Below are 24934 nucleotides of genomic sequence, written 5' to 3' on the forward strand. Positions count from 1 at the left end.
GAGTGCAACTGGAATGGGATAGATTCACGACATAACAGTTTAGAAGAGACGCCACAGCAAAGCTGGGTCAAGGTGAGTCTAGGAGAGAGAATAGTCCTTTCGGGCTGGCTGTTGTCCTGAGACGGGTATTTACTCTGAGAGTACCCTGAGCAGTTCCTGTTCAGATAAATGCATTGTGGAGAAGTTCCCGGAACAAATAATGAAAATATTTTCAATTTTTCTCCCTGGGCAGAGATTTCCCGGAATAGTAAACTCATGCTAATGGACACAACCCGATAGTGGAGACATGTCGGAGAGGACAGTGACCTGTGTCCGGGGCACAGCCGGCTGTGTGGGTGGAGATGTTTCTGGTCCTTGAAGGTTCTCCTCTTCGTTTTCGAAATTCAAGTACACCAGTCTTGGAAATAAGTGTTTACAAGGATGTCCCGTGGTTAAAAGTTTGATCCTTTAAAAGCATTATTAAGGTGTCAGATCCCCAAAGTGCATATCTAGCTCATACGTCCGACTCCCGATTTCATCTCAAACCAAATAATCAGTCACAGAAGAGAGATGACTGTATTTATATATGGTAATACATATTTGAGTGGAAAATTGTAAAACAACAGCTGTTTCTTAAGATCAGGGAACTTCACGTTCTCTTTATGTTTTTGAATATTTAATAGCTGGTAAAGGTCAGTGCAGTGGCCTTTTATTGAGCAGAGGTCAATCCCAAACTGTCGAGCACACACGAAGCAGCTGGTGCCAGAATACAGTAATTATGTTGTTTTGCCCTAAAAAAATGAGTTTTTACATTTTCTTTCTTTCTTTCTTTTTTTTTTTTTTTTGGCTGTTAATACAATGCGTAGTAAGATTTTCAATCCCAATTCATCAAATAAATTATTAAAGTGTCATATTTTTATGCTACGCCCTTACAAGAGAAATACATCATAAGAGTGTGGTTTAAATGTGAAAATGATGCTTCAGCGAACAACTTTCTCTGGAGTGGTGATTAAAATGACCGCCTCTTGCCCAGCGACCGCGACTTGTGGCGGGGGTGGATGGCGGCCAGCGAGCCAGGGGTTGGCTAAAGACAGTAATGACGGTCTGCAGAAGGGACAGGAGCTGCCCTCCGGGTCAGAGTTGGGTTGAATCCTGACCCTGGTACTTATCTCCGGGGCCTCAAGCAAACTCTTTATCCTGTCTGAGCCTCAGGTTTCTATTTGTACAATGTGGATCGTGATCCCATGCACTGTGGCCGTGAAGCGTAGGCGAGCCAGCCCAGGGGCACAAGCCGTCTTAACCAGCTCTTGTTTACCAACCGTGAGGCGGCATCTGACCATTCTAGACCGTCAGTAACTAGACTGATGCCCGTGGACTGGACCTTCCAAAGGTTAGAAAGAGGTCGGATCCTGTCTCCACCTTTTCCCAGTTTTCTGGTCTGGGGCAAGTCACTCACTTTCTAGAGCACCAGTTTCCTCATCAGTTTAATCGGACGGGGCGCTATTCACTCCATGAATCCGTTTGAGGATTTCACCAGACGCAGCATCCAAGGCTGCACTGATGGTGTGTGACAGTGTAGACAGCCATTAGCCAATTAAATCTGCTTACTTTATGATTATCTGCTGAATAATGAGAGGAAATAGCAGGGCACTATTCCCAGAGCACACTAAAATGGTCATGCTGTGTGGGAGGAGAGGTGGAAAACATTAGTTTTGTGAGTGTTAAGAAATCATCTATGTATCATCGCAAGGTTCGTTTTCAGAACTTCTTCCAGCGAGGCAAGTGGGAGATTCCTTCGGCGCCTTTCGTTTCGTCCAGGACATCGGTTCAAGTGGAAGCGTTTTAGTTCTGGGCCTGAAGACCCGGGCACCTTCCACGCAGCGGTGGGAACGGTCTCTAGGTGGGAACGTCTTGAGCTGGAAGACAAGCACAACACTCACCGTCAGTTGTGAGGTTCTCCCGGACGGCAAAGGCACAGCGCTGAGCCCAACTGCCTCGCTTTGACGTAGAAAACGTTAACTGTTTGCGTGATTAGCTCCAGCGGAAATCCGATCCCGCCGTTCCGTGGTCCCGAAGCTTCCTCTGGCATTCTGGAGTCTGCTCCCGGAAATGAACACCCCGCAAGGTGGCCGGTTACAGCGCGGCCCCGGTCGGGCACTCGCCTCCTCGCTTCTCCCGACGTTTTTGATCTGTTCACTGCCTTAGTCTGCTCTGTCGACGATTGGTCCCACCAGCCTGCCTTCGCACATGCAGTTCCTGCTGCCCGCAATGCCTTTCCGCGCACCTGCCCAGGGCCCCTGAAACCGGCGCTTTTCCGGGACCTGAGTTCCCTGTGCACGCTGTCTCCACGGGAGCCTGCACGGCCATCGCGGTGGCTGGTACTCACCTCGTTGTCCCTCGCCGGGCCGATGGGCATGGAAGCCGGAAGCGGGGCCGGCCTAAGTGTCCTCCGGTTAAACCTCTGTCGTGTGACTGTATGAGGCCTACCCATCACGCTCTTCTTTCCCAGAGGACTCGCGCTCCTCGTCTGGCGTGTTCAGAGACAGGGCCACAGACCCCAGTTACTGATGGAAAACCCCAGTCGGGGCAGGATGCACACACGCTGCGTGCGGAGGGTGAGCTGAGAACAGCAGAGCAGCTTTGCACCTGGCGACCCGTTTTCCCAGGGGGCGTCATGTGCCCGTTCGACAGGAATAACTTTCGTGACTCAGAGCCATGTTGGTCACTAACTGCCGGGCGCCAACCCCCGCCCCGTGGAGGTCCCCCCAAGTGCAAGCCGGGGCGTGCCTCTGGGGTTCCACCCAGGCTTCTCTTCGGTCAATTCTGCTTCATTGCATGGAGTACAGGGGTTTTACCACAGGGAGCATAACGTCAGCTAGTCCAACAGATGGGCAAAGCTGGGCAGAAACCGGACAATTAAATGAAGCTGGCTGCTTGACATTAGAGGCACAGAGAACACAGAGGCAAAGGAGACGTTGTCGAGAACTCACCATGACTTTCCTTTCCTTTGAGTTCAGCGGGCTTGGATGGATACAGGGATGTACCCAGTCCCCAAAGCGGTTGTGGAACTCGCAGGGTGGGGCCTCTGTCTTCCTGCTGACTAGCTACAGGGGATCTGGTGACCCATCCGTGCCAGTGCAGGTCCCCCCTGCCCCGAAGGCATCCGCTGGCCCGCACGTGTGTACTGAACCGAAGGCCGAGACAACTGATCAGTTGGCAAAAAGTCCTGTCCACTCGGGAAGAGGCCATCAGCCGAGGGGCCCGGCTGGCACAACCGAAAGGCACCAGGGCGGTTCGACTCCGCGGTAGCTCACCTCAGCAGAGCTCCTCGGGGATCGAACTTTCCGTGGCATGGCGACGGTGGGCCGTAGCTAGTGGCCCGAGAAAGATCACAGCACAGCTCATTATCAATTTTTATTTCCTACCATACATCAAACGTACAGCACTGAGCACAATTTCGTTGCTTTGATGTAAGAAATATTAATCGTTTGAAGAAACAGTATACAAACAAGCTACTTGAAATAAAAAAAAAATGCATACATCATTGCCTTTTTGTGGTTTACAAAAGACCCAGTTTACAGTATCTACCATTAACAGAGTTGAAAGGAAAAAAAAAATCAGTGCACATGACAAAACACATCAAGTACCAAGGAGGCAAATAAATACAAACATATTTCACCAAACATTCTGCTCAAACTATGCCAACACAAATAAATTAACCCGAAGTCATAGTAAATTATAGTAATAAATACATAGGTCGGTAAGAGATTTCTTTTAAATTAAATAAAATATATAACAGACTTGTTAAAATATTTAGCAAATTAAACTTTCGTCTTTGTCATAAGTGAACTTATTCGTATGCATCTATCGAGGACTGTATAGCAAAATGTTTGCAAGTACGTAACTTTTAATAGAAAACTTTGTTTGGTGTCCCATTTATAATAGACAGCACATATGGTAGCTCTTCTTTTTTTTAAATTGATTTTTAAATAAACACCGTTCCTACCTAAGAACAGACATCTCATTTTCACTAAACTAAGGTTCGAGGGTTCAAATGAACCCCAATCCGAAGATAAGCCCCACTTAGTACATAACAATGACCACAGTGTCATGGGAGTGGAATTACTGTCGATACTCCTTTTCATTTGTGCAGGTAACAGTAATAACAGTGGAATATATCAAGCCTGTGAGTGCCATCACTTTCAATCTACGTATCCATGAGGCTAATAAAAAATAAACACTTTTGTTAGAGCACAGAAAATGAAGCCCACACTAAGTTCAAGTGTCCATTTACACGGAGGCACATTGCACACGAGGTGTGTGTGCACACCAAAAAGGCAGTTTAGCTGGTTGTCTATACCTTTTTCTTAAAAAAAATAAATATAAAAAAACTTTTGAAACAATGCTTAACTACTTTACAATCCCTGAAATAGACATTGCCTTTACTATAGCAACTACTAAACTCTGATCCACCCGGAAATTCAAGATTGCGGGCTCAATTGCCCGTGTGCGTGAGTGCGTGTGAGTGCGTGTATCTGTGGGTGTTGCGTGGGTGTGAGTTGTGTACACTTGGTAGCGCCTGTTTGGTTTTTATCAGATTGGAAGTTTTCCTGTTGCTTAAGGAGGGTAAGACAACGTCGCCAGTGTTCAAAGCAGTTACTCACATGGGAGTAACGTTCTTTCGCGCGTTCGTGTGTTTTCCATTCCTTTCTAGTCCACCCAGTAAGATAAATGCTATTTCAGGGGATATGGTACCTACAGATTCTCCCATTTGGACGTGTTTGTATTTGCTAAGTACAAATCTACACCAATATTGTCACTTGTACAGCGTAGCCACATGTGGCAGGGAAGCCTGGCTGGTCACATCAAGCCTTATTTCTCATCTTGGGATAAGAGTTGCCAACTATCTGATACGACTTGAAAAACAGACAGACAAATCTGCATCACTAAAAAAGCTTATGTTTCTTTAAAACATGTCAAATAAATAATCCATAGTAACTAAGACCGTACAGCCAAGTCGAATACTTTGCTGATTGCTATAGTTAATTATTGCTGACAAATTCTGAACAGGCGGTCTTTCAGTGCGCTGCGCTTCTGCGAGTGCGCACTTGCCACTAGTGGGCGCTATTTATCTTATTTCTTCCCCGCTCCTCGCCTCAAGCCCGTTTACAAATACAAAAGCCAGTGAAAGGGGGGAAAAGAAGTGCGCAGTAAAAATCAAACCGGACCGTAGTGCAGTCCTTCGCCAAGGATTTCCTTCTTGCTTTTCGGTTTTCTCATTGAAACCCAGCAAGATATGTGATGTGAGAGTAGCCTTTCTCTCTAAACTCTATCGGAAAATAAATTAATAAACACACTTGTAAAAATATGGCAGACTTCAAAATGCAGTTAAAAGATAAAAAACTCTTTGATTAGAAATAAATAAAATATAAAAATGTCACATTTATTTTACATATACTTTACAAAAACAAACAAAAATAACCCAAAAGAGTGCAATGAAGAAATAAAATAAAAACATATGAAAATAAATAAGATCTAATATTTGACCGCATTGCTTTTAATCCACAGAGTCTATCATAGTTCTTCTCTCCTTTTTATGTCAGCTGGGGGGGGTGGGGATTAGTGCAATGTTGCAATCGTAAATGCAGTAGGGCCACCCGCGCGCCTTCGCAGCGCAGGGGCCCCTTCCAGATCCGGCTGTGTTCCCGCTGTTCGCAATTTCTGTTGCCCCGCAGCGCTGTGGTCCTACACATGGATGCCCTTCACTGCCTGTTTGATACTTTCCAGCAGAGCTTTGCATTCTGGGGAAGAGTCCCGTTCCAGATTGCTGTACATGTCTGTCAGTGTATTTACATATGCTTCAAAATTCTGCTCGCTGATAGGTCCCTAAATGAAGATAAAACACATTGAACGAATCAGAGTGATTGAGGCTGGGACAAAAGGGGGACCGAGTGACACAAAGGGTAGCAACGGCCCCAGAGTCTGAGAGGGAAGGGAAGGGTGCCCGTGGCTGCACGGAGGGTGTCGGGATTCGGCCGTTCCGTCTTTACTCCGTTAACGGGCTGGATGTGATGGACCGTCCGGAATTTTGTGCTCAGCTTGGAGCCACACGAGGTGGAGGTCTAGCTACTGGGCTGGACCCCTCGAAGCTGCACAACTTCCCTCCAGACCCAGCCTGAGCAACTGCACACGCTCGGCACGGCCCAGACTCCCTGTCTGCAGAAGGTGAGCGTCCGAGGGGCTTTGCCGGAACCAGGTGGTTCCTGTGGCAGCACTGGGCTGGGACTGAGGGCTAAGATCGGAGCAGGTTGCTCACAGGCCGGGTGGAAATGGTTCCTTTTTCATCCTCAGACGCCTTTTTGTCCATTGTCCCCTCGATGCATTGCGACATCATTGTAATGTGCTTTTTATTTTTCTGTTTCTTTTCTAGGTAGCATTTCAGATTCGCAAAGTCGGGATCTGCTCGTGCCTTATCCTTTTTGTGTGTTTTGGTAGCTCCTTTGCCTAGTGGGGTGCTTCACACAGTGGTCGCTTGATACATGTAAGTCACACGCGTGCCTGAAGGGAAATGGATGACACGGGGGGAATGCCACTAACCGCCTCCTGGTGCCTCCATTTCCCCACATTTTTGAAAATGTGTGACACGTGCTTTACTTGCTTCACAAAATGCTTGAAGAAAGGACTTTTTAAAGGTCTAAATACGGGGCGCCTGGGTGGCTCAGTTCGTTAAGCATCCTACTTGGGCTCCGGTCATGATCTCACGGTCAGTGAGTTCGAGCCCCTCGTCGGGCTCTGTGCTGATGGCTCAGAGCCTGAAGCCTGCTTCGGATTCTGTGTCTCCCTCTCTCTCTGCCCCTCCCCCACTCATGCTCTCACGCTTTCAAAAATAAATAAACATTAAAAAATTTAAAAAGAAAGTTTATTTTTGGGGGCGCCTGGGTGGCTCAGTCGGTTAAGCGCCGACTTTGGCTCGGGTCATGATCTCACGTTTGTGGGTTCAAGACCCACGTCAGGCTCTGTGCTGACAGCTCTGAGCCTGGAGCCTGCTTCGGATTCTGTGTCTCCCTCTCTCTCTGCCTCTCCCCCGCTCTTGCTCTGTCTCTGTCTCTGTCTCTCTCTCTCTCTCAAAAATAAAGCATTTAAAAAGGTCTAAATACTATAAAGGATGTTATTGTTATCGCTGCTATTTAGAAAGCAGGCTTGCTAAATCTGACGGTTATTTTGTTGTGCTGAGCAAAGTGCTGATTGATTGATTGATTGATTTTTATGTAATTTATTGTCAGGTTCGCTAACATACAATGTGCAGTGTGCTCTTGGCATCGGAAGTGGATTCCTGTGACTCATCGCTTCCATACAACCCCCAGTGCTCCTCCCAACAAGTGCCCCCCTCGATGCCCGTCACCCATTTTCCCCACCCCCCGCCACCCCCCGCCCCCTTCCACCCTCAGTTTGTTCTGTGTATTTAAACGTTTCTTATGGTTTGCCTCCCTGTCTGTAACTGTTTCTTTTTTCCTTCCCTTCTCCCATGGTCTTCCGTTAAGTTTCCCAACTCACATGTGAGTGAAAACACATGATGTCTGTCTTTCTGTGTCTTATTTCAGCAAAGTGCTGAGTTAAATCATGAATGTCATCTAACGACGGTTTCCTGTTTGCCCTGTGTGTTGTGTGTTTCTTGGAGAGTCTGTAACCCGACTACGACCCTGGCGGCAAGGTGAGTAAAGGCCACACGGTAAAGCCGGGTTCACCTGGCTCTTGAACCTTGATCAAATTACACGAACTCTCTGAACTTTGATTTCCTCAGCTACGGAATGCGAATGCCGAGGCTCAGTCTTTGGTGTCTGCGTGTGTGAACGGGTAGTGTAATCAGCCCTAAATCTCACCACTAGAATGCCTTGTAGACAGCTGTATGGGGTACATGGTCCTTTGTATGGTAGTGATTATTTTTATGACACTTGTGAAGGAAGAGCTACTAATGAATACAAATTTCAAGTAGGAATTACACAAACGTTCATAAATAGTATCATAATAATATCCAATAATTTACCTTGATACTGGCCATAAAGTAATAATTTATTTTCCTTTGTGTTCTCTATTATTACATTATCGATTTTCTTTTCTTATTGTCAAGAGACACATTTGGAATTGAGTCGGATGAGGGCTCCATGCTGGAAAGTGGGGTAAATTGAAGGATTTCGTGCTTTCAGGAAACCCAGTCATCTTTTGTCACTAAACTGCTGCTTCTTTAAATCATTCTGTATAAAAGATTTGCAGCTTTAAAAAACTTGTTCTAAAAATGCACGCATTAATGAAATGAAAAGCATTCAACAATGCAGCCTCTCTTCCAAATGTGTGTTTTATTGACGAAAACGTGATAGAAACCCGTCATCTCTGCAGTTTAAATAGCTGCCAAAACTCAAACACGTTTCGGTCTTGAAAGGATGTCTTGCTCACTTTTTTATTCCATGGGAGAACTTAAGTATGTTCTTCATGCTTAGCAGGAAAAAACCCCACCAAGTTAAACAACTTTTTTTTTTTTAAATGGTTCTTGAGTTGGGTGGCTGGCTTAAGCTTTCCATTTAGAAACAAACTTTTAGTGAGGGGGCTCTGGCCTCCGACATTCATCTCACATGGTAAAGGAGATTTGAATCAGCCGCCGCCTCTAAAGGACTCGGGCGAGATCCAGCACGCTCCGCCTTACTGTAACTTGGCCTGCGTATCCGCCACGGTCCCCGGCGGGGAGGTCGTCGCCGGGCAGCGGCCGTGGCCGGCAGCCCGGCGGCGACCTTGCTTGCGGAGGTGCCGCCTCGGACTTACCATCTGCGGGAGCTGGATGTCCGCGAGGCTGGAGATGAGAGCTTGGCTCAGGCCAGCCAGCTCCTTGAGCAGGCTTTCGTTGTTCTGCTCTATGAGCTTGTTCTCCTCCTCTATGGTCTTTAGGTTGCTCTCCATCGATGTGATCTGCAACGGAAAGGACCTGGGGTAGGAGCGGCTGATCTGGGGGAGCGCGAAAGGCTTCTCTCCCCGGGGGAAGGGCGCCCGCTCACCCTCACTGCCAAGGAGCGCGTGCCCCCCAGCTTCTCCTCACCAAACCGCAACCCATGCGACCACTCTAAGTCTTGGGATCACATCGCCAAGTTTACAGCTCTAGCCCGGACTTCTCCCGGGAGTCGCCACTTCCGCCTCTCCGCGTGGCCGGACGGTGGCCGTCTCCAGCTCAGCAGGTGCAAGAGGGAGCCTTCGCTGCTTCCCCCAATCCCGCTCCACACGCAGTCCTCGCCCACCCAAACGGTGGCAACTTGAACCTCGCGCAGACCTTCGAGGTGTCCCTGAAGGCTCTCTTTCTCTCTCACTGCACACCCACTGGGCTCCTCCTTCGCAGTCTCCAAGATGGACACCGTGCCCACCTGCACTGCCGGCCCCTGGGTCCACCCCCTGGAGTGACCGTGGATGCCTTCTCACGGGTGGCCCTGCACCTGGCTTGGCCCCATGCAATCTCTTCTTGGCTCGTCCTCAACAGTTACCAATACCAGTCTCTTCAAATGTAAGCCCGAAAATAGATCAAATATGATGGATTTATTGACCGATACTGGCTCAAAACCCCGTAATGGTTCTGCATTAAAGCCAAAATGAAAACCAATGGTTCTGGGGCACTTGGGTGGCTCCGTCGGTTGAGCGTCCGACTTCGGCTCAGGTCACGATCTCACGGTCTGTGAGTTCGAGCCCCACGTGGGGCTCTGTGCCGACAGCTCGGGGCCTGGAGCCCGCTTCGGCTTCTGTGTCTCCCTCTCTCTCTGACCCTCCCCCACTCATGCTCGGTCTCTCTCTGTCTCAAAAGTAAACATTAAAATAATAATAACAATAATAATAAAAACCCAATGGTTCTGCAATAAAAACCAAGCTCTTTAAACGGGCGTCCGGGACGCCCCATGGGTGACCTCTCTTGGGATCCCCACCTCCATCACTCACCTGCACACGCTCCCCTCTGCTCTTTCTCAGAACTCTGGGCCTTCTCAGGATTTAGGGGTTTTGCACTTGTGGTTTTTACGGTTTGAAATGCTCTGCCCCCATACCTGTTTGACGACCCCCTTCAGCTTCTCAAGTCTCTGTCAACACATTTCCTTCTTCCCAGGCCCAGGTTAAAATCCGGCCACCTCTCCCTGTCCCCTTGTCTCACACAATGTAATTTGTCACGTACGATTTTTTTATCCTGTATCTCCCCCTTCTAGACTTTAAGCTCGTTGAGGGCAGAGGTCTTGCTTGCTTCACGAATGGTTCCCGAGAGGGGTCCCCATGATTTGTAAACCAATGCGTCAAGCTCTTTTGTATACCTGCTAGCTATTAAAAGGAGATTATAAAACTGGTCACGGTGGCTTAGGAAACCAAGTTCTGTTTCAAGCCACAGTGAGTGAGGACTTCTGAGAGTCAGTAACCAGAAAGGCCCCAAAACCCCATGTTTCAGGAGAAGACAGAAGGGGGGAAGAAACTTCTGCCCAGGCTTTGTCTCATTATTCTCATCCCTCTGCCTTGCTGCAATATGGTCATTATTCGTGTTAAAAAAAAAAAAAAATCCTGGACTGAACTTTTAATTTCCATTTGGATACATTTAGTCAGGGGTTGGTGCAGACATAACACAGGAGATTACAGAACTGAGAAACTGCTTGGGTTTTTTCAGTAAACACTCTGTCCAGGAAAATCTCCAGAAAGACCTGTTTCCTTTTTTTTTTTTTTAATTTTTTTTAACGTTTATTTATTTTTGAGACAGAGAGAGACAGAGCGTGAACAAGGGAGGGGCAGAGAGAGAGGGAGACACAGAATCTGAAACAGGCTCCAGGCTCTGAGCTGTCAGCACAGAGCCCGACGCGGGGCTTGAACTCACAAACTGCGAGATCATGACCTGAGCCGAAGTCGGACGCTCAACTGACTGAGCCACCCAGGCGCCCCCAGAAAGACCTGTTTCTAACAAACACACGTTCAGAGGTGTTCCAGAAAAAGTAAGTGGGAAAAGTTGCTCTGTTTTATTTGAGTTTTGAATAAAACTAAGTCTTCTTGTATCTTTTCGTGACAATTTTTCTAAATCACCATGTGTTCTGCGGGACTCTAATTACAGGACGATCGGCTTTGCTTCTAAATCCTTTAACGCACCCAAGACAAACGCACGAGTAGCTTTGCCTCCAGCTACCAAACCAGTGGTGGCCCGGGGTGACCGACCTACCTACCCAAGCTTTGCAATATGGTGTCACCGAGGCACGCTCAGTGTATTCATAGTAAGGTAACGGTTTATCTTTCATCACAGGGTTTAATTGTTCAGTGTTTTGCCCCCACTAATGGTCGTGATCACTTTAAAGACAACGAATAGCTTTCTGTCGTTTTGTTGTTTTTACCTGCGTCTGGAGTTTCATCATATCTGCTTCAATTTTAAGGTTGGATTCATTCAGTTCTTTTATTTCTTCATCCAGGTGCCGAATTTCTTCATCACTCTCTATACCTACAAAGAGTCAGACCCTCTTGAGTGCAAACGGAAATGTGAGACAATGAGAATACAAGTCATTTTATGTTTCGTTTGTGGTTTGCTAAGTGAGAATTAGACGTTAATTTGACATGCTGAATGTTTACCCTGACCCATATCCAAGATTCTAAAAGAGTGGGTTCCAGAGTTACAAGATGGGATTTCTTTGTGAGACGAGGGAGTAGAAAAGAGCTTTTTCTACTTTTCTACATTTCTACATTCTGCCCTGGGGTTACTACCCTGGAAAAGAGTCCCTTGTCCCCTGAAGGTGGGCTTCCCATGCTCTGTGACCCAGCAACTCCATTCCCAGGTCCACACCCGAGACAAACGGCCGCCTGTGTGCAATGGGAGGCGGGCATGAGACGTACGCGGCACATTCACAAAAGCCCAACCTGGCAACACACGGCACGCCCACCAAAAACAACGCGAACAACGCTTACCAATATAATGTTAAAACGACCCCGTAAGCCCTGAAGCTTTCCACAAAGCAGGAAAAACCAGGTGGCCGTTTTGTGGGCACGTGCTTCCTTATTGTTAAGGAATTAAGTGCCTGAATCAAAACGGGCCAAGCGGGCACCAATGAAGAGACTACTTCACGAGATCGATCTAACACTGGGCTCCGAGATTCAGTAAAGAAGAAAAGCGAACCGACAGCTAAGATCCCGGCAGTTCAGGACCTAGATCGTTTTGAGTACGAGTCAACCGTGGGACACGGCTCCTAAGAAAAAATACACAATTCCCCAGGACCACACTAATGGTTCTGTAACATCCGGGATACGGGACTCAGGATTTATTCCGAACTGGCTGGCTGCACCTGGAGAATTCCGAGCACCGAGCTCAACTGGTTGCTACCCTAGACAGGATCTTCTTCAGACAACTGGGTCTGAGATACTTGATTTGGATGACACCAGGGAGCGCAGATTCCCAATTAAACATGTTCCGCGTGCTCTAAGCACTTGGCATTTTTCTGATTTCAGCAGACGAAAGCTTCTATTGCTATATTTCTTTGTCAAATTGTTTTTCCTTTCTGTCTCTTTGGAATAAACTTCCACTTCAGAAAATGGCATTTTCTTACATAGTATCTGGTGAGGCAGACCCTAAGTCTGATAAAAGATGAAGACCTGGGAAGGAAACACATGCGGTGCTTTGAGAACCCTCACTGGGGAAGGCTCTTTTAATCTGAGCCTTTACCACTACAAAAAAGGCAGGCCCATGAAAAGCTTGGGACCCGGGTGGGATGAGCATCGCGGGGGACGGAGTAGAAAGCACAGAGGCCTGGGGTGGGAAGGCAATGAATGGGAAGGTCTGCTCCTTGGACTGTAAGAAGGCCCCCGTGAATGAACACACGGTGTGTGACGAAAGCAGGCCACCTCACAAAGAGCTTGGGTTTATTCTCGGGCAGTGGAAACCCGTGAAGAGTTTTAAGCAGGGGAGTTGATGCGATCTGGTTGGCTTTTCAAAAGCATAGCTCAGTCCTGAGTAGAGGATGCGGTGAAAGGGAGCCGGTAGAAACCAGGAGACTGGTTAGGAGATTATCCCTGGGGTCCTGGCTCGTCGGATGGCCCTTTGCCCCATGGCAGTGGAAGCAGGGCTGACGGAAGTGCACTCAAATAAAACTTGCAGGTAGGATTTGCAATACTTGTGACGGATGGAAGAAAGGGGATGAGTGAACGGAGTCCTCGAGGAAGACCATTTGTTTCTGCTCAAGCAGCTGGCGACTAGTGGCATCCCTGGGATGAGGAAGGCTAGCGGAATGGCAGCTTCCAGAGGGAAAACCAAGGGTTTAATTTTGGCTGTTAAGTCATGGATGCTTTCGAGAAGACTCTGACAGCCCCGATTCTCGGTACTGAGATCTAGTTAGGATTGCGTTCCCCTGGCATCCAATGAGAGTGAGAACGCTCACGTCTCTTGACCACGATGGGGCCATTTAGAAGATGCCTCGTAACAAAAGGTACCTGGACACCTATGGGAAAGGTATGATTTGGAGACGAGATCTCACAAAACGGTAATAGCATAAATTCTCCATAATTCCATAAATTCCATAAATCATCATGCAATTAATGAATACATGAACTAATGTTTTCATTATGACTTCCGGGATTGGGGGAGATACTTTATTTTATTTGGGGGGAGGAGGCATTTCAGCCAATCTTTTTGTAATTTTTTTCCCCATGAATACATGACTTTATTTATTTCTACTGATCTATTTGTCTGCCCCCCTCCTCTCCGTACCTACGGTCTTTAAGAGCCTCTGAGCGGAGTGGAGCTGGGAGGCTGCAACAGATGAGCTTCACACCTGCACTTGCCAGTGTGAGCTCGCTGGATCCTCTTAAGGATCCCATGAAGCAGGTACGCTTATTACTCATTTTAAAGATGGGAAAACCAGGGCATGAAGGGGTTAAGTAGAGCTGGGATTCAGCACACAAGCTCTCCGGTTCGAGAATATGTTTTCTCAACCATTATAATGCTACCTTTAGCATAGATATTTAATGTATTTTGAAAGTATCCATAAAATGTGTGCACTGATGTTCTCTGACAGATACACACACGACAGAACGTAGAGTGGAAGTAGGGCCCTGGGGTAGGCCAGCTATGTATTGTTAACCAAGGAAGCCATATAAACTTTCCAAGGAGTATTCTGCTGAACTATTCAGTGGCCCTGTTTCTTTAAAGGGTGTACCTGTTTAAAAGCAAAGGAAGGTGCTTTCTTTGCTTGGGTTAAATCTGTGCCTAATATACATAACTAGGGATTACCTAATTTATAACGATATTTTATATTCTGTATAAATTTATAAGGGATGCATATACTCATATACAGCAGATATACTCAACTTGTAAGGGGCTTTAAGTAGTTAGAGCTCTATCCAGAAAAGAATGATGTATAACAATATTTAGAACATGGAAAGACCTAGAAAGGTCTACTAAGTATAAGAACGTATACGTAGGTCAACCATCATAACTTTTACTTGTCCCACAAAGAATAGAAGGGCAAGCATTTGTTCATGTACAGACATTGTAATTTTACTATCAAGGACTAGTCATGGTTTAAAAAATTAGGGTGGCAATTTAATTATGGCAAGGGCAGAGAGCTAAAGACCAATTCTTCTAAAGTGAATGTAAGTGTTTTGGTGTAGAGCTTCCATGTTTTAACTGGTTTGTCGGTAAAATGCTCCCAACGTGTCCTGCAACTAACCAATTTGCCTGAATGATCTGTACCCAGTTTAACTTCATATAGCCCACCAGGAGGCTGACAGTCATATGCACTCTTGAGTTCACTGCAATTTGACTTTCTTCTTAGGGCCTAGAGAGTGTTGGGTTACACCCCCTTTGTAAGTCATCCAGGGAACCACGGCTGTGTCCAAGCGTCAAGGCAGGGGGCCAGGGGACTAGGGGACGATGCCCCACTGTTCTAGAGGACCTCAAATGAACTTATGTCCTCGCTGACCCTGACTTGAACCAGGTGGGGTTTTCCTCACACACAAGTCACTGTGGGTTCTCGGGCTTTCGATGAGCATCAGTCCCTGGCTCCTTAGATTGTGAGGCTGTGCCATTTCCAATGTCCTGGCCCGTTTGGAATAGAGGCAGATCAGACACTTGTCAATGTTTTCTAGCCATCTTGCTGCTGCCCGTGTCCTTTGAAAGTTCGGCTGAAGATGCTCAATTTATAAAGCACCTTTCGAAGGACGTGTGTGCAGTCCAGCCGCCCCCAGGGTTCTGTGACCGTCTACCAGGGGGTTTGGGCAGCCCAGCAGAGCCGTGTGCCCCGCACGGCTTCGCTGTAAGTTGCTGTAGTGCCAACAGCTGGGCGTCTTGTTCTTTATCAGGAGCAGCCTGCGACTTCTGTGACTTCCGTTACCTTTACTGCTCAAGGTGTTGCTGGGTTCTTATAATGAAGATTCATGGGAAATGTTTTCTTCACGCACTCAGTTCCCGAGAAACTCTTTGCTCCGAATTTACTTACTGACGGTGTGATTCTCAGAGCGATTATATTCTCCTTTTGCTTTGGCTTCTGAAAAGCCGGAAGTCACATCCGAGATCCCTTCTGACCCACCGCGAAGTGCCTTGCCTCACACGTTCCTTCCGGGATCCTCAGGCTTGGCCCACCTGGCTTCCTTATCTTCGATCTCCTTTTGTCTCATTTTTTTTTTTTTTTGAATTACTTTCTAAGTAGCTTTTCCTTTTTAATGTAGCATCGCACTCCCTTTCATTTACATATTGTTTGAAATAAGGTGACATGTGAATAAATAAATATTAAATTGTGCCAGTTTCACAGAGCATGTGCTAAGAGGCTGCTGAGAAGTGAGGAGTATTTGTAAAGAACAAGGAAGACACCTGGAGAAAGCACTTTCGCTGAGCATCTAAATGTGGGACAGAATGGCGAGCGCAGCCCCTAACCCCCAGCGGGTCTATTCCTCCCCCAACCCCCTTCGCCTCTTAGCGGTGGCTGCGGGAGGAAGAGCAGGTCCCCAAGGGGCCACTTGAAATAACGCATCTGATGGCAGATGAAAGCCTTAGAGGGAAGTAGGAAGCTCAAAAGTGTTGCCCTCCTTTGGATATTGCGCATCTTCGTTCTAAAAACTCACACACAAGTTAAAAAAATGGAGCAACGCTTTCGAAGAAGTAAAGTAACGGTTGCTCCGTTCCAGTTATGTGCCAAAGACACCATCAAATAAATCTCCAACGCAAACACGATTGCTTTGCCATGGTTTCCGGATGCTTTAGAATGATGTTCTAAGGAAACAACACGTGCCTGAGATAATAGTGATGAGAAATCTTGGGGAAAGCGCTCAAGAGTCAAAGGAAAATTGAAGGATCCAAAGACAGAGCTCAGAAACTGCATCTATTAACTTCGATGAGGCATTGACACTAGGGAAATACAGATACAGATTTGGATATAAATTTAATTCATCCAGATTCATCACAAAAATATTCTGAGTATGGAACAAAATTTGAGGATTCAAAGATAAATGCCAAAAACTGTATTTCTTGAAATTTAATAGAAGACTTATACCGGGAACGCGCGCACGTGTGCGCATACACACACACACACACACACACACTAGTGCAAAAGCTATCGTTTTGAGCACTGGGAAACAAAAGTTCACCCAGTGTTTCCTAATCCCTTGAATAGCATTGCTTGATTTTCCGTTGGAGATCCTTACTAAGAAGGAAGGGAAAAAACCCAAGAAATTGCATTTTAGACGAAGTTATGGCTCTAGTTCAAATTCAAGGAAAGCTTCCTTCTTGTATATTAAAATCGCACTTCCCACTTAGAGAATCCCTTGGCACAAGAACACTTTGGGGAGCCGGCTGAGACCTTGGTGGGGACGGCGGCCTTCAGCTCTGTGCTCTTACCGCCTGTCGCTTTGAGTTTGATGGTCATCAGTTCTTCTGAGACCTTGCCCTTTTTGATGGCTTGTGCATTTAGAGGACATCCAGATAAGCTGTGAACATGGAAATTATACCAATGTGTGAAATACATATTATTTCTCCCTTTTCACATGCATTGCGTCTTACAAAAATTAAAATTTTGTATTCCCACTTACTGTCTTTGCCTGCCAAGTAATTACATTATAATCTGCAGTCTCTTTGTAGAAATAACATGTAACATCTATGAAAACGAAAGCAAAGGCCCTCAAATAATGTAATAGTGCTTTGTGTTTTTGTTCTTTAAATCAAAACACAAATAGCTACTGCTGATACTATCATTTAATTACTTTTGTTAAAGTTACTATTCTGCATTCATATAAGTGCCTTTTTTTGTAGGGGTCCCTTTATTTTCCATAAATGTAAGACTGTACGTATGTGCTACAAATAACAATTGTTCCAAATTAGTCAAAATTCCATGAATAATACAGCAGAATCTTGTTCCTCCTGTTTCTTATACACTGTAGTCTGATCTTTACAGAATGGCTTGAATTAATACACACCCAAAATAATAAAAATAAACAGGTGTAGCACATACCATTTGGGCATGGGACTGTTTCTAATTTATCCTCTAGCTTTTAAAACGTTAATTGTCATTTAAAAAATCTCTACTCCGAAAGGAGACTAAAAGGAAGCACTGTAAATATATTCAGATGCGCTCCCTGTGGGCAGTGTCTATTCCTGCAGTGGGGTTTACCCCTTTTCCTTAATAGCTACACCCTTCCACTATGCTTCCTTTCTTTAATGTCACCTGTTTTATTTAAATTGCACCAAAATGATCATGACAACGTTGAACAAAACTTGTGTCTTATAGTACGTGATGAGACAGTTTTGTTCTTTTAAGCAACCATTGATTCTGTTGCAACTTTGCTATATGTTTAGAGACAGGATTTTTAAGCACCATTAAAAATGGTCACAAATCAGCCACTTCAAATATTTTTTCCCCACAGACATTTGGTTACAATTCGTATATGAAACAATCATTTTCGACCTGAACATCAGGACACTCAGCAGAGTGAAAAAAAATATTTCTGAAGCAAAGCCCCTTATAAATGTTTGCTAAATGAACATTTTTAAATGACTTCTAAGTCATTCTATATGGAGATTATGTGAAATATAAAAATAATAGATATATAATATTACATATAAAAAGAAGGCCATGTGGTTTGCCAAAATTTGCTAAGTTATGAAATATTTAGCACCGGAAAAGAAAATAATGAAAAAGCACAAACAGAACCGTAAACTGGATTTTCCCTATTTTGTGAGCTTCTCACTGTAAAGTGTGGCCTATAAGCTTCATTATCTGTATTTTTTCTGCAAAGTTAGCACAAGTCTGTCTTTATGTCACATAGTGTGTTCTCAGAAAACTGTCATGTACAAGATTAGTATTTAGCTGGTAAGGTGGATTTTGAAAGTGACCTGTAAGTCCACTTGTAGTGGAACAGTGATGGCTTTTAAGAGCTCAGGAAAATTCTCTGGCCCTGTCCTCTAAACAATCTGCTCTGTTCCTACCACAGGGCAACACACGTCCAGTTGTAACAGTGGTGAGGAGAGTTAGTGACGCGTCCGCAGCTGTGTGACTTAGAGCTAAAGCGTACGGGAAGTTATGAAAGTGAGGATATGATTTCAAAATACCACTCGATATTTTGTATTTTCCACCGTAGTTATATCTTCCAGGGGGTGAAACAAATCTTAAATGTAAAACAATGGGATAGGAAAATACGATCAACGGTTGTCTTCCCATTTGAGGATGAACACGTCCTCCACGGGGTTTCCACCTGCTGCGTAGGTGGAGGCTGGCTAGGGTGTGTGTCACCATCACGGTCTGGGCTCCGAGTTGCAAAGGCAGGAGAAAAGGCAGGTCACAATGGTTTTGACCCCGTTTATAAGTCTACCACTTATCAGCGCGATGTTAAACTATATCTTCATCTGCCTTGTTAAAGTGAAATAGCAGATGACACGATTTACATGGACATCACTGTGTATATTAAAGCTCTCAAACAAATTACAAAGTTCTGGCATAGCACTAAATGAGGTCATACAAGTTCTGGTTCTGAAACTACAAACATCCATCGTGTGTGTGTGTGTGTGTGTGTGTGTTAATATAAAATCATTTGTCTTCTCAGACTGCTATTTTTTTCAGAGTAGAAGTTTGTCATGTAAGACTTAAAGCAAGGTTTTAAAATAGTCTGTAAATATTATGCTGATGTAAATGCATGGGCCAAACTGTTCTCGACCATCCTCTAAGGTAAATTTTGTACTTATTCCCGTTTTGCGGAATGTTAGCATGAAAAAAACGGCAGAATTTACCTTAGAGAATGGCTGGGGGCAAACCGTGTGCGTGAGGCTGGCACACAGAAAGATTCACCGAACACCAAGGAGGGTCACGACAGGGGCGCTGCTGGCCCGACACCGCCTGCAAAAGGGCAATTCCTGAACCTCCCTGCACTTGTCCTCTTCTGTCGGTGGAGGGTAATTGCACTACCTCTGTAGCTCACAGGGTTTTGTAAAGGATTAAAGGAATAAAGCACGTAAGGTACTTAGAACAGTGCTCTCTACTGGAACAGAGCGTGCCCTGAATAGATGTTAGCTATTGTCCGCGAGCGGAGAGAGTACCAAAAAACCTCAGGGATTTGAGGGTCAAAATACAGAATATATAAAAGTGTATCAGAGGTTAAAACGTGCTATTTTAGCATAAGTCATTCTCACTTTAATGAATTATTAATGAATTACTGCATATATATATATGTATGTATGTATATGCAGATGTTAATATAATTTTTATGAAAGGGAAAGGAAATCGTCTGGGTTAAACACCATTATGTGCCAGGCTATAAGCTAGGCATTTTATTACGTTAGTTCATTAAATTCTATCTAGAGTAAAGAGAAGCATTCCACCTTAAAGAGAATACGCCAAAGTAAATTCAGTCTCTTAAACCCTTTAAACAGCAAGAGAACTCTCCGGTAAAGAACAGTGAAATCTGAATTATTCATTTGTTTAAACACTTAATTATTTTCTTTCTCCTACAAAGTTCTATCTTGGCATTAATACTGAAGCTTATATTTTTTGACTCATAATTTCCTTTTTCTTATCATGAAGCACGTAATATGTGCATTGATACATACAATGTATATTCGCAGTTTAAAGAACACCGTCAAGGTGAACACCTTTTACCTTCAAACACGAAAATGACTTTGAAGCTCCCGTGCCCTCAACAGTCACCTCTCCTGCCCCCAGAGATCACCATTGCCTGTAGGTGAAGACCTAGCTTTCTAAAATGCAATTCTGCTCCTTGTTTTTAACTTTTTGGAAACAGAATCACACCACACATATTCTCCAGCATTTTCTCCCACTCAGCATTGTGTTCTAAAATCCACTGAGGCTTCACTTCCTTTTCACCGTGGACCACTGCTCACTTATGCACTTGACTGTCAGCGGGCATGTGGGTGGGTCCCAGTTTGGACTTAGGAGGGCAACGCTCCCATAGACATTCTCTGACATGTCTCTGGGCTTCCGTGTGCAGGAGACTCTCCAAGGCGTAAGCCTATCAGCTCGGTGTCTAGGTGGCTGGGAATGTTCATCTGTTCTTTTCTCAACCTGACTTCCTGAAGGGATCGGCTCTAGCGATTCTCTTGCACCTCTAGTGACAGCCCCCGTTGCTCTCTATCCTCACCAAGCCTCGGTGTCATCATTTAAAACTTCATGATTTTTAAAGATAATTCTGTTGTTGCTGACCGAGGGATGTGCCCCCCATAGGACGGCGTTAATATTTCATTATCGGTGTTAACATGGATATTACCGAGTCCGCGATAAGGAAGTAACGCTACTTGGCAGTTAACACGCCATCAGGCACACTTGATTTGTGAGTGTCCTTCCCGAATATGAAATAATGACTCAAACTCAGGACAATGTGTGCTGTTGTGAACATGACCGTGCATTTGAAAATCAGAAAAAAAAAACCACTTCAAAAATTTAGGTTTTCTCGATAAGCAGATATGGCTATACGTCCACTTAAAACAGCAATTCCTGGAAGGCTTAATTTTCTGATGCCATTGATACGTATCTTTAAAATCAAACAAAATCCAGAACGCCCCCGCTTTGCTCAATTTGCATACGCAAAGCATCAGGGCTCACTAAAGCTGCATTGGATGTCAAATCCGCATCGTGCACAGGGGGCCAGAAGACTAGAAGGGCCCTCCTTGATTAGAGAAGTGTGTGGTGAATCTTCTAGCCTCTTTTCTTTAGGTAGAATGTGAACCAAAAAGCTGGACGAAGATCAGTGTTCCCAACAAAGGACTCCATTGAAATCCACGACACCCAGTGATAAAGGAATTAAGTCATTGTGAAACTATAAAGGGTTTTCTAAACCTCTTTCATCCTGTGGTATCCTTAGTAGTCACTGTGTCATTCTCTTTCTGGCTGCTGGGGATGAGTCACATCTCCCCAGCAGCAAAATAACTACAATTTGGCCTGAAATCGAGCCAGTTCACGAGAGGGAGGGACATAAATATGTAAAGAGAAAGTTTACAATTACGCCGCATAACGGAGTAAATATCACCACTTGAAATCGAAGCGGACTGTTAAAAGACTAAACCATTAAAAAGTAGCAGCATAAGCAAATTTTAGAACCCCAAAACCAAATGCAATTTCTACAGCCCTTGCAAACTACGGAGTAAAGTTTCAGAAACAGAGAAAATAGCATTTTTCATTCCTCGAAGTCACCAAACATCGATCTGGCAAGACTCGTCGCAACATCTGAAGGGCTACGACTGATGACCCCCAGGAGGGATTCCCCACCTCGACCCAAAGCCACTGAGGTGACACACCCTCACAACAACAACACAACAAAAGACAGAAAACAGACGTTACCTTCTGTGGGTGACAAAAACATTATTTACATGGCCCAGCCCGTTGCAGCCTGGCAAGGGACAGTGTGGCAGCTCTTGTTTGTTCAGTTTCCAGGAGAGGGGGGCCCCATTGACAGGATTCTCCTTCTGTCTCTTGGCGGCCAGGGGACAGCCAGAAGCTGTGCGGTGGGACGTGTATTTACCTGATATGTGACCTTGGCCGTCACACCCTATCACAGGACATCTAGAGAGACAGAGCAGAGACGTTACCAGCAGGGAGCCAGGGGAAACCTCTGCAGGAAGCACTGTAACTAGGTGAATGGGAAGGCAGCGGCGATTCCATACCAAATAGATGGCAAGTGTGAAATTAAGGAGCTCTGAAAATGCCAGTCCAACTAGCAAAACAGCATTGTATTCTCAGAGTGGTCCGCAGGCCCAAGCTAAGGAAGGTTCGTGCATGATCTCAGGTAAGCTTCACTATAAACCCGTCGGGCAGAGAGCGTTATTATCCCGTTTTTTAGGCGGGGAAAACTTTTGGAGCTCAGGTAACTTGCCACCCATTTTCCTAGAAGTGGAGTCATGTTCACACCCACACGTTTTAGGTCTAGAGCCAATCACGTGAGCACTGTGTTAGGCTGCCTCCAAACAAAAGACCAAGTGTATAAAACGTTAACCACTTTGCCCTACATTGTATGGCACATTGCCCGTAGAATGGGGACGCTGGTTTCTTAAATGCCGAAGTAACGCGTTTAGAAATGTTGTAGAGCAAGAGATTTACAAACTTCTACATCTGTAGCTGCCTATAGTATCCAAGACTTGGTAGCACATTTCTCAGCAGAGGGAATTTAATTTAGACAAAATTGTACCTTAATGAAAATTAAAGTGTTGGGGGGAAATGTTGCCATATTTATCACGCTATGGCCCTTCCACCAGGCTGCTTTCCATTTAAAACTCTGTTAAAAGTATAAACTTCCTCTTTTCTTTATTATTATTGTTATTTTGCATTATCAAAGAACTGTGTACACATAGCTAGGAACAAGACAATTTTCTTGAGCTTTTAAGCCCTCTGACTGCTGCTTCAAGCGTCCGTGCATTTCATAGGCTACCCCCTCTCCCCAAACGCTCAGTTGCTTCCCAACCAATGTCCTGCCCATCTGACCAACAAGCGGCTTCTGGCCCCGGTGCCCCACCTCAACGGTCACACTCACTTGAGTTCAGGATCTTCTTTTTCTTCCTTTGTAGGAGTCATTTTGACACCACCTTTCCTGGCACGAGGGCAGCCGGACAAACTAAATATGTGCATGACAGAGAACAAAACCAAACCACGTGATCTCACTGGCCGCTGCGGCAGAGTTCTGATTTCGCTACTTCCGAAATGAAATCGATCTTACCTTCTGTGGGAAGCGTAGTTTCCAGTCACGTGCCCGGAACCATCGCAACCCGGGGTTGGACACCTGGAAAACACAGGAACAGAGTGCCCGCCGCGTGGTTGTGGGGGAGGGAAGGGGAGCATGCCACGTTCAAGTAGAACTAAACAGAACGAGTTGCTTTTTGTGGGGCTCTTTTTTTCCCCCTTAAATGTAATGAGTTTTTGCCTAAGAATACATTTTTAAGGAATATGTTAAGGTGGGGGCGTCTGGGTGGCTCAGTCTGTTAAGCGTCGCACTTCGGCTCAGGTCATGATCTCGCGGTCCGTGAGTTTGCGTCGGGCTCTGTGCTAATGGCTCAGAGCCTGGAGCCTGCTTTGGATTCTGTGTCTCCCCCCCTCTCTGCCCCTCCCCTGCTTGTGCTCTCTCTCTGTCTCTCAAAATATGAATAAATGTTAAAAAAAAGTAAAAAAATAAAGAATATGTTAAGATGTATAAGATAACTACCATGTGATGCTTGGCAGACAATGCATTAGCTGTTATCCTACCTTCTTTCTTTCTTCCTCTTTTTGACTTTATTTTGGGAGGAATCAGAAATTTGGCCTGCAACCTACTGCTGGCCTTCTGTCTACATCATGCAAAGTTTTTCTTTTTCACTTAAGAAAAAAAAAAAGTTTTCCAAGTTGTTTTTGTGCACAATTTATTTTCTTTGATTTGCTCCACGACCATGATAATCTATTAAATTCACACGGACGAGAGTGGTATGTGTGAGCTCCCGAGACTTGGCACGTTAATATAGTTGCCAAAGAACCCAAGTCGTTTGCACCTGGTCTGTTCTGCCTCATGGCCCAACTTAAATGGCCTTTTGGAAAATCTACCAATAGCTATTATCGACAATCAGCCACTAAATTTGGAATGAGAAGGGGAAAAAGAGGAAGGGGAATCCAATTCTACTTGGAATGCTAAGTAGGAATAGGTTTCAAAACATACTTGAAAGTAAAAATTGATACAACCTCTTACCGATCGTTACCCTTCTAAAAAATCCCCAATACTAATGAAAACACAGTGGCCAATATAAGATGTTTGCTTTTCTGAAGGTTGCTGTACACATTATCATTGTTAGTGTTCCACTTGTATGCTCACCCTGGTTCAGATTTCTCCCCAAACAAGAGGTTGAAAATAATAATAATAATAATGATAATAATAATAACCAACATGAATACCATTCCTTTTCTTAAACTCTAACCCACTGAACTTTCATGAAAATACTTTTATATCCAGTCCTGAGGCAGAACATAGAGTGTAAATGCTTTTTTTCCAAATGAAATTTAAAATCAGCATACATCTCGGCGAGCTAACCAGAGAAACCGGCTTGGTATCTTTAACCGACCTTTTAAAGACAGAGTTTATATTCTACATTGTAGGAGAGGATTGAAAGCTGGTCTTTTTTTATTAACATTTCTAGGAAAATAGTGGTTTCTTAGTATATTGCAATTACAGAAAAATCAGTGACCTTGTTTTGGAATTCTACTGGAGTATCTAAACAAGAGGTCAATGAAATGTCTCTTTTTCTTTTTTGTATAGAAAAAAACCCCAAAGATGTTAGCTATCAGATGGCTGTACAAAACATGTAAATACTGAATATTGCTATAGAACTTCTCGACCTACATGCTTTCAATATGTTATCAACATTTTTTTTTCTAGAAATAATGCTCAGAAGAAATACTTAAGAAAACCCACAGTTACAATTAAGGTAGGGAAATGTAGACATTTAGAACAACTGAGTAAGACTGAATAAAAGTACTAA

General features: G+C 44.9%; 1 protein-coding gene across 4 annotated transcripts in view; it reads right to left on the reverse strand.

Annotated features, from left to right (window-relative positions):
- Positions 1-5679: 5679 nt before the first annotated feature.
- ST18 (ST18 C2H2C-type zinc finger transcription factor) overlaps positions 5680-24934 on the reverse strand; it is a 67617-nt gene continuing 48362 nt past the window's right edge. For all 4 annotated transcript variants that reach the window (XM_047073718.1, XM_047073721.1, XM_047073719.1 and 1 more), the window contains 7 exons: positions 23152-23214; positions 22969-23049; positions 21783-22004; positions 16841-16929; positions 11361-11464; positions 8794-8937; positions 5680-5865 (listed from right to left, as the gene is read on the reverse strand). In XM_047073718.1, coding sequence (XP_046929674.1) covers positions 5725-5865; positions 8794-8937; positions 11361-11464; positions 16841-16929; positions 21783-22004; positions 22969-23049; positions 23152-23214 — 844 coding nt within the window. In that variant the 3' untranslated portion in view covers positions 5680-5724. The remainder of the gene's footprint in view (positions 5866-8793; positions 8938-11360; positions 11465-16840; positions 16930-21782; positions 22005-22968; positions 23050-23151; positions 23215-24934) is intronic.

Source organism: Lynx rufus, unplaced genomic scaffold (assembly GCF_022079265.1).
Source record: "Lynx rufus isolate CCGP_SWC_20201006 ecotype Redwood Valley unplaced genomic scaffold, mLynRuf1.p SCAF_12, whole genome shotgun sequence".
Lineage (NCBI taxonomy): Eukaryota > Metazoa > Chordata > Mammalia > Carnivora > Felidae > Lynx > Lynx rufus.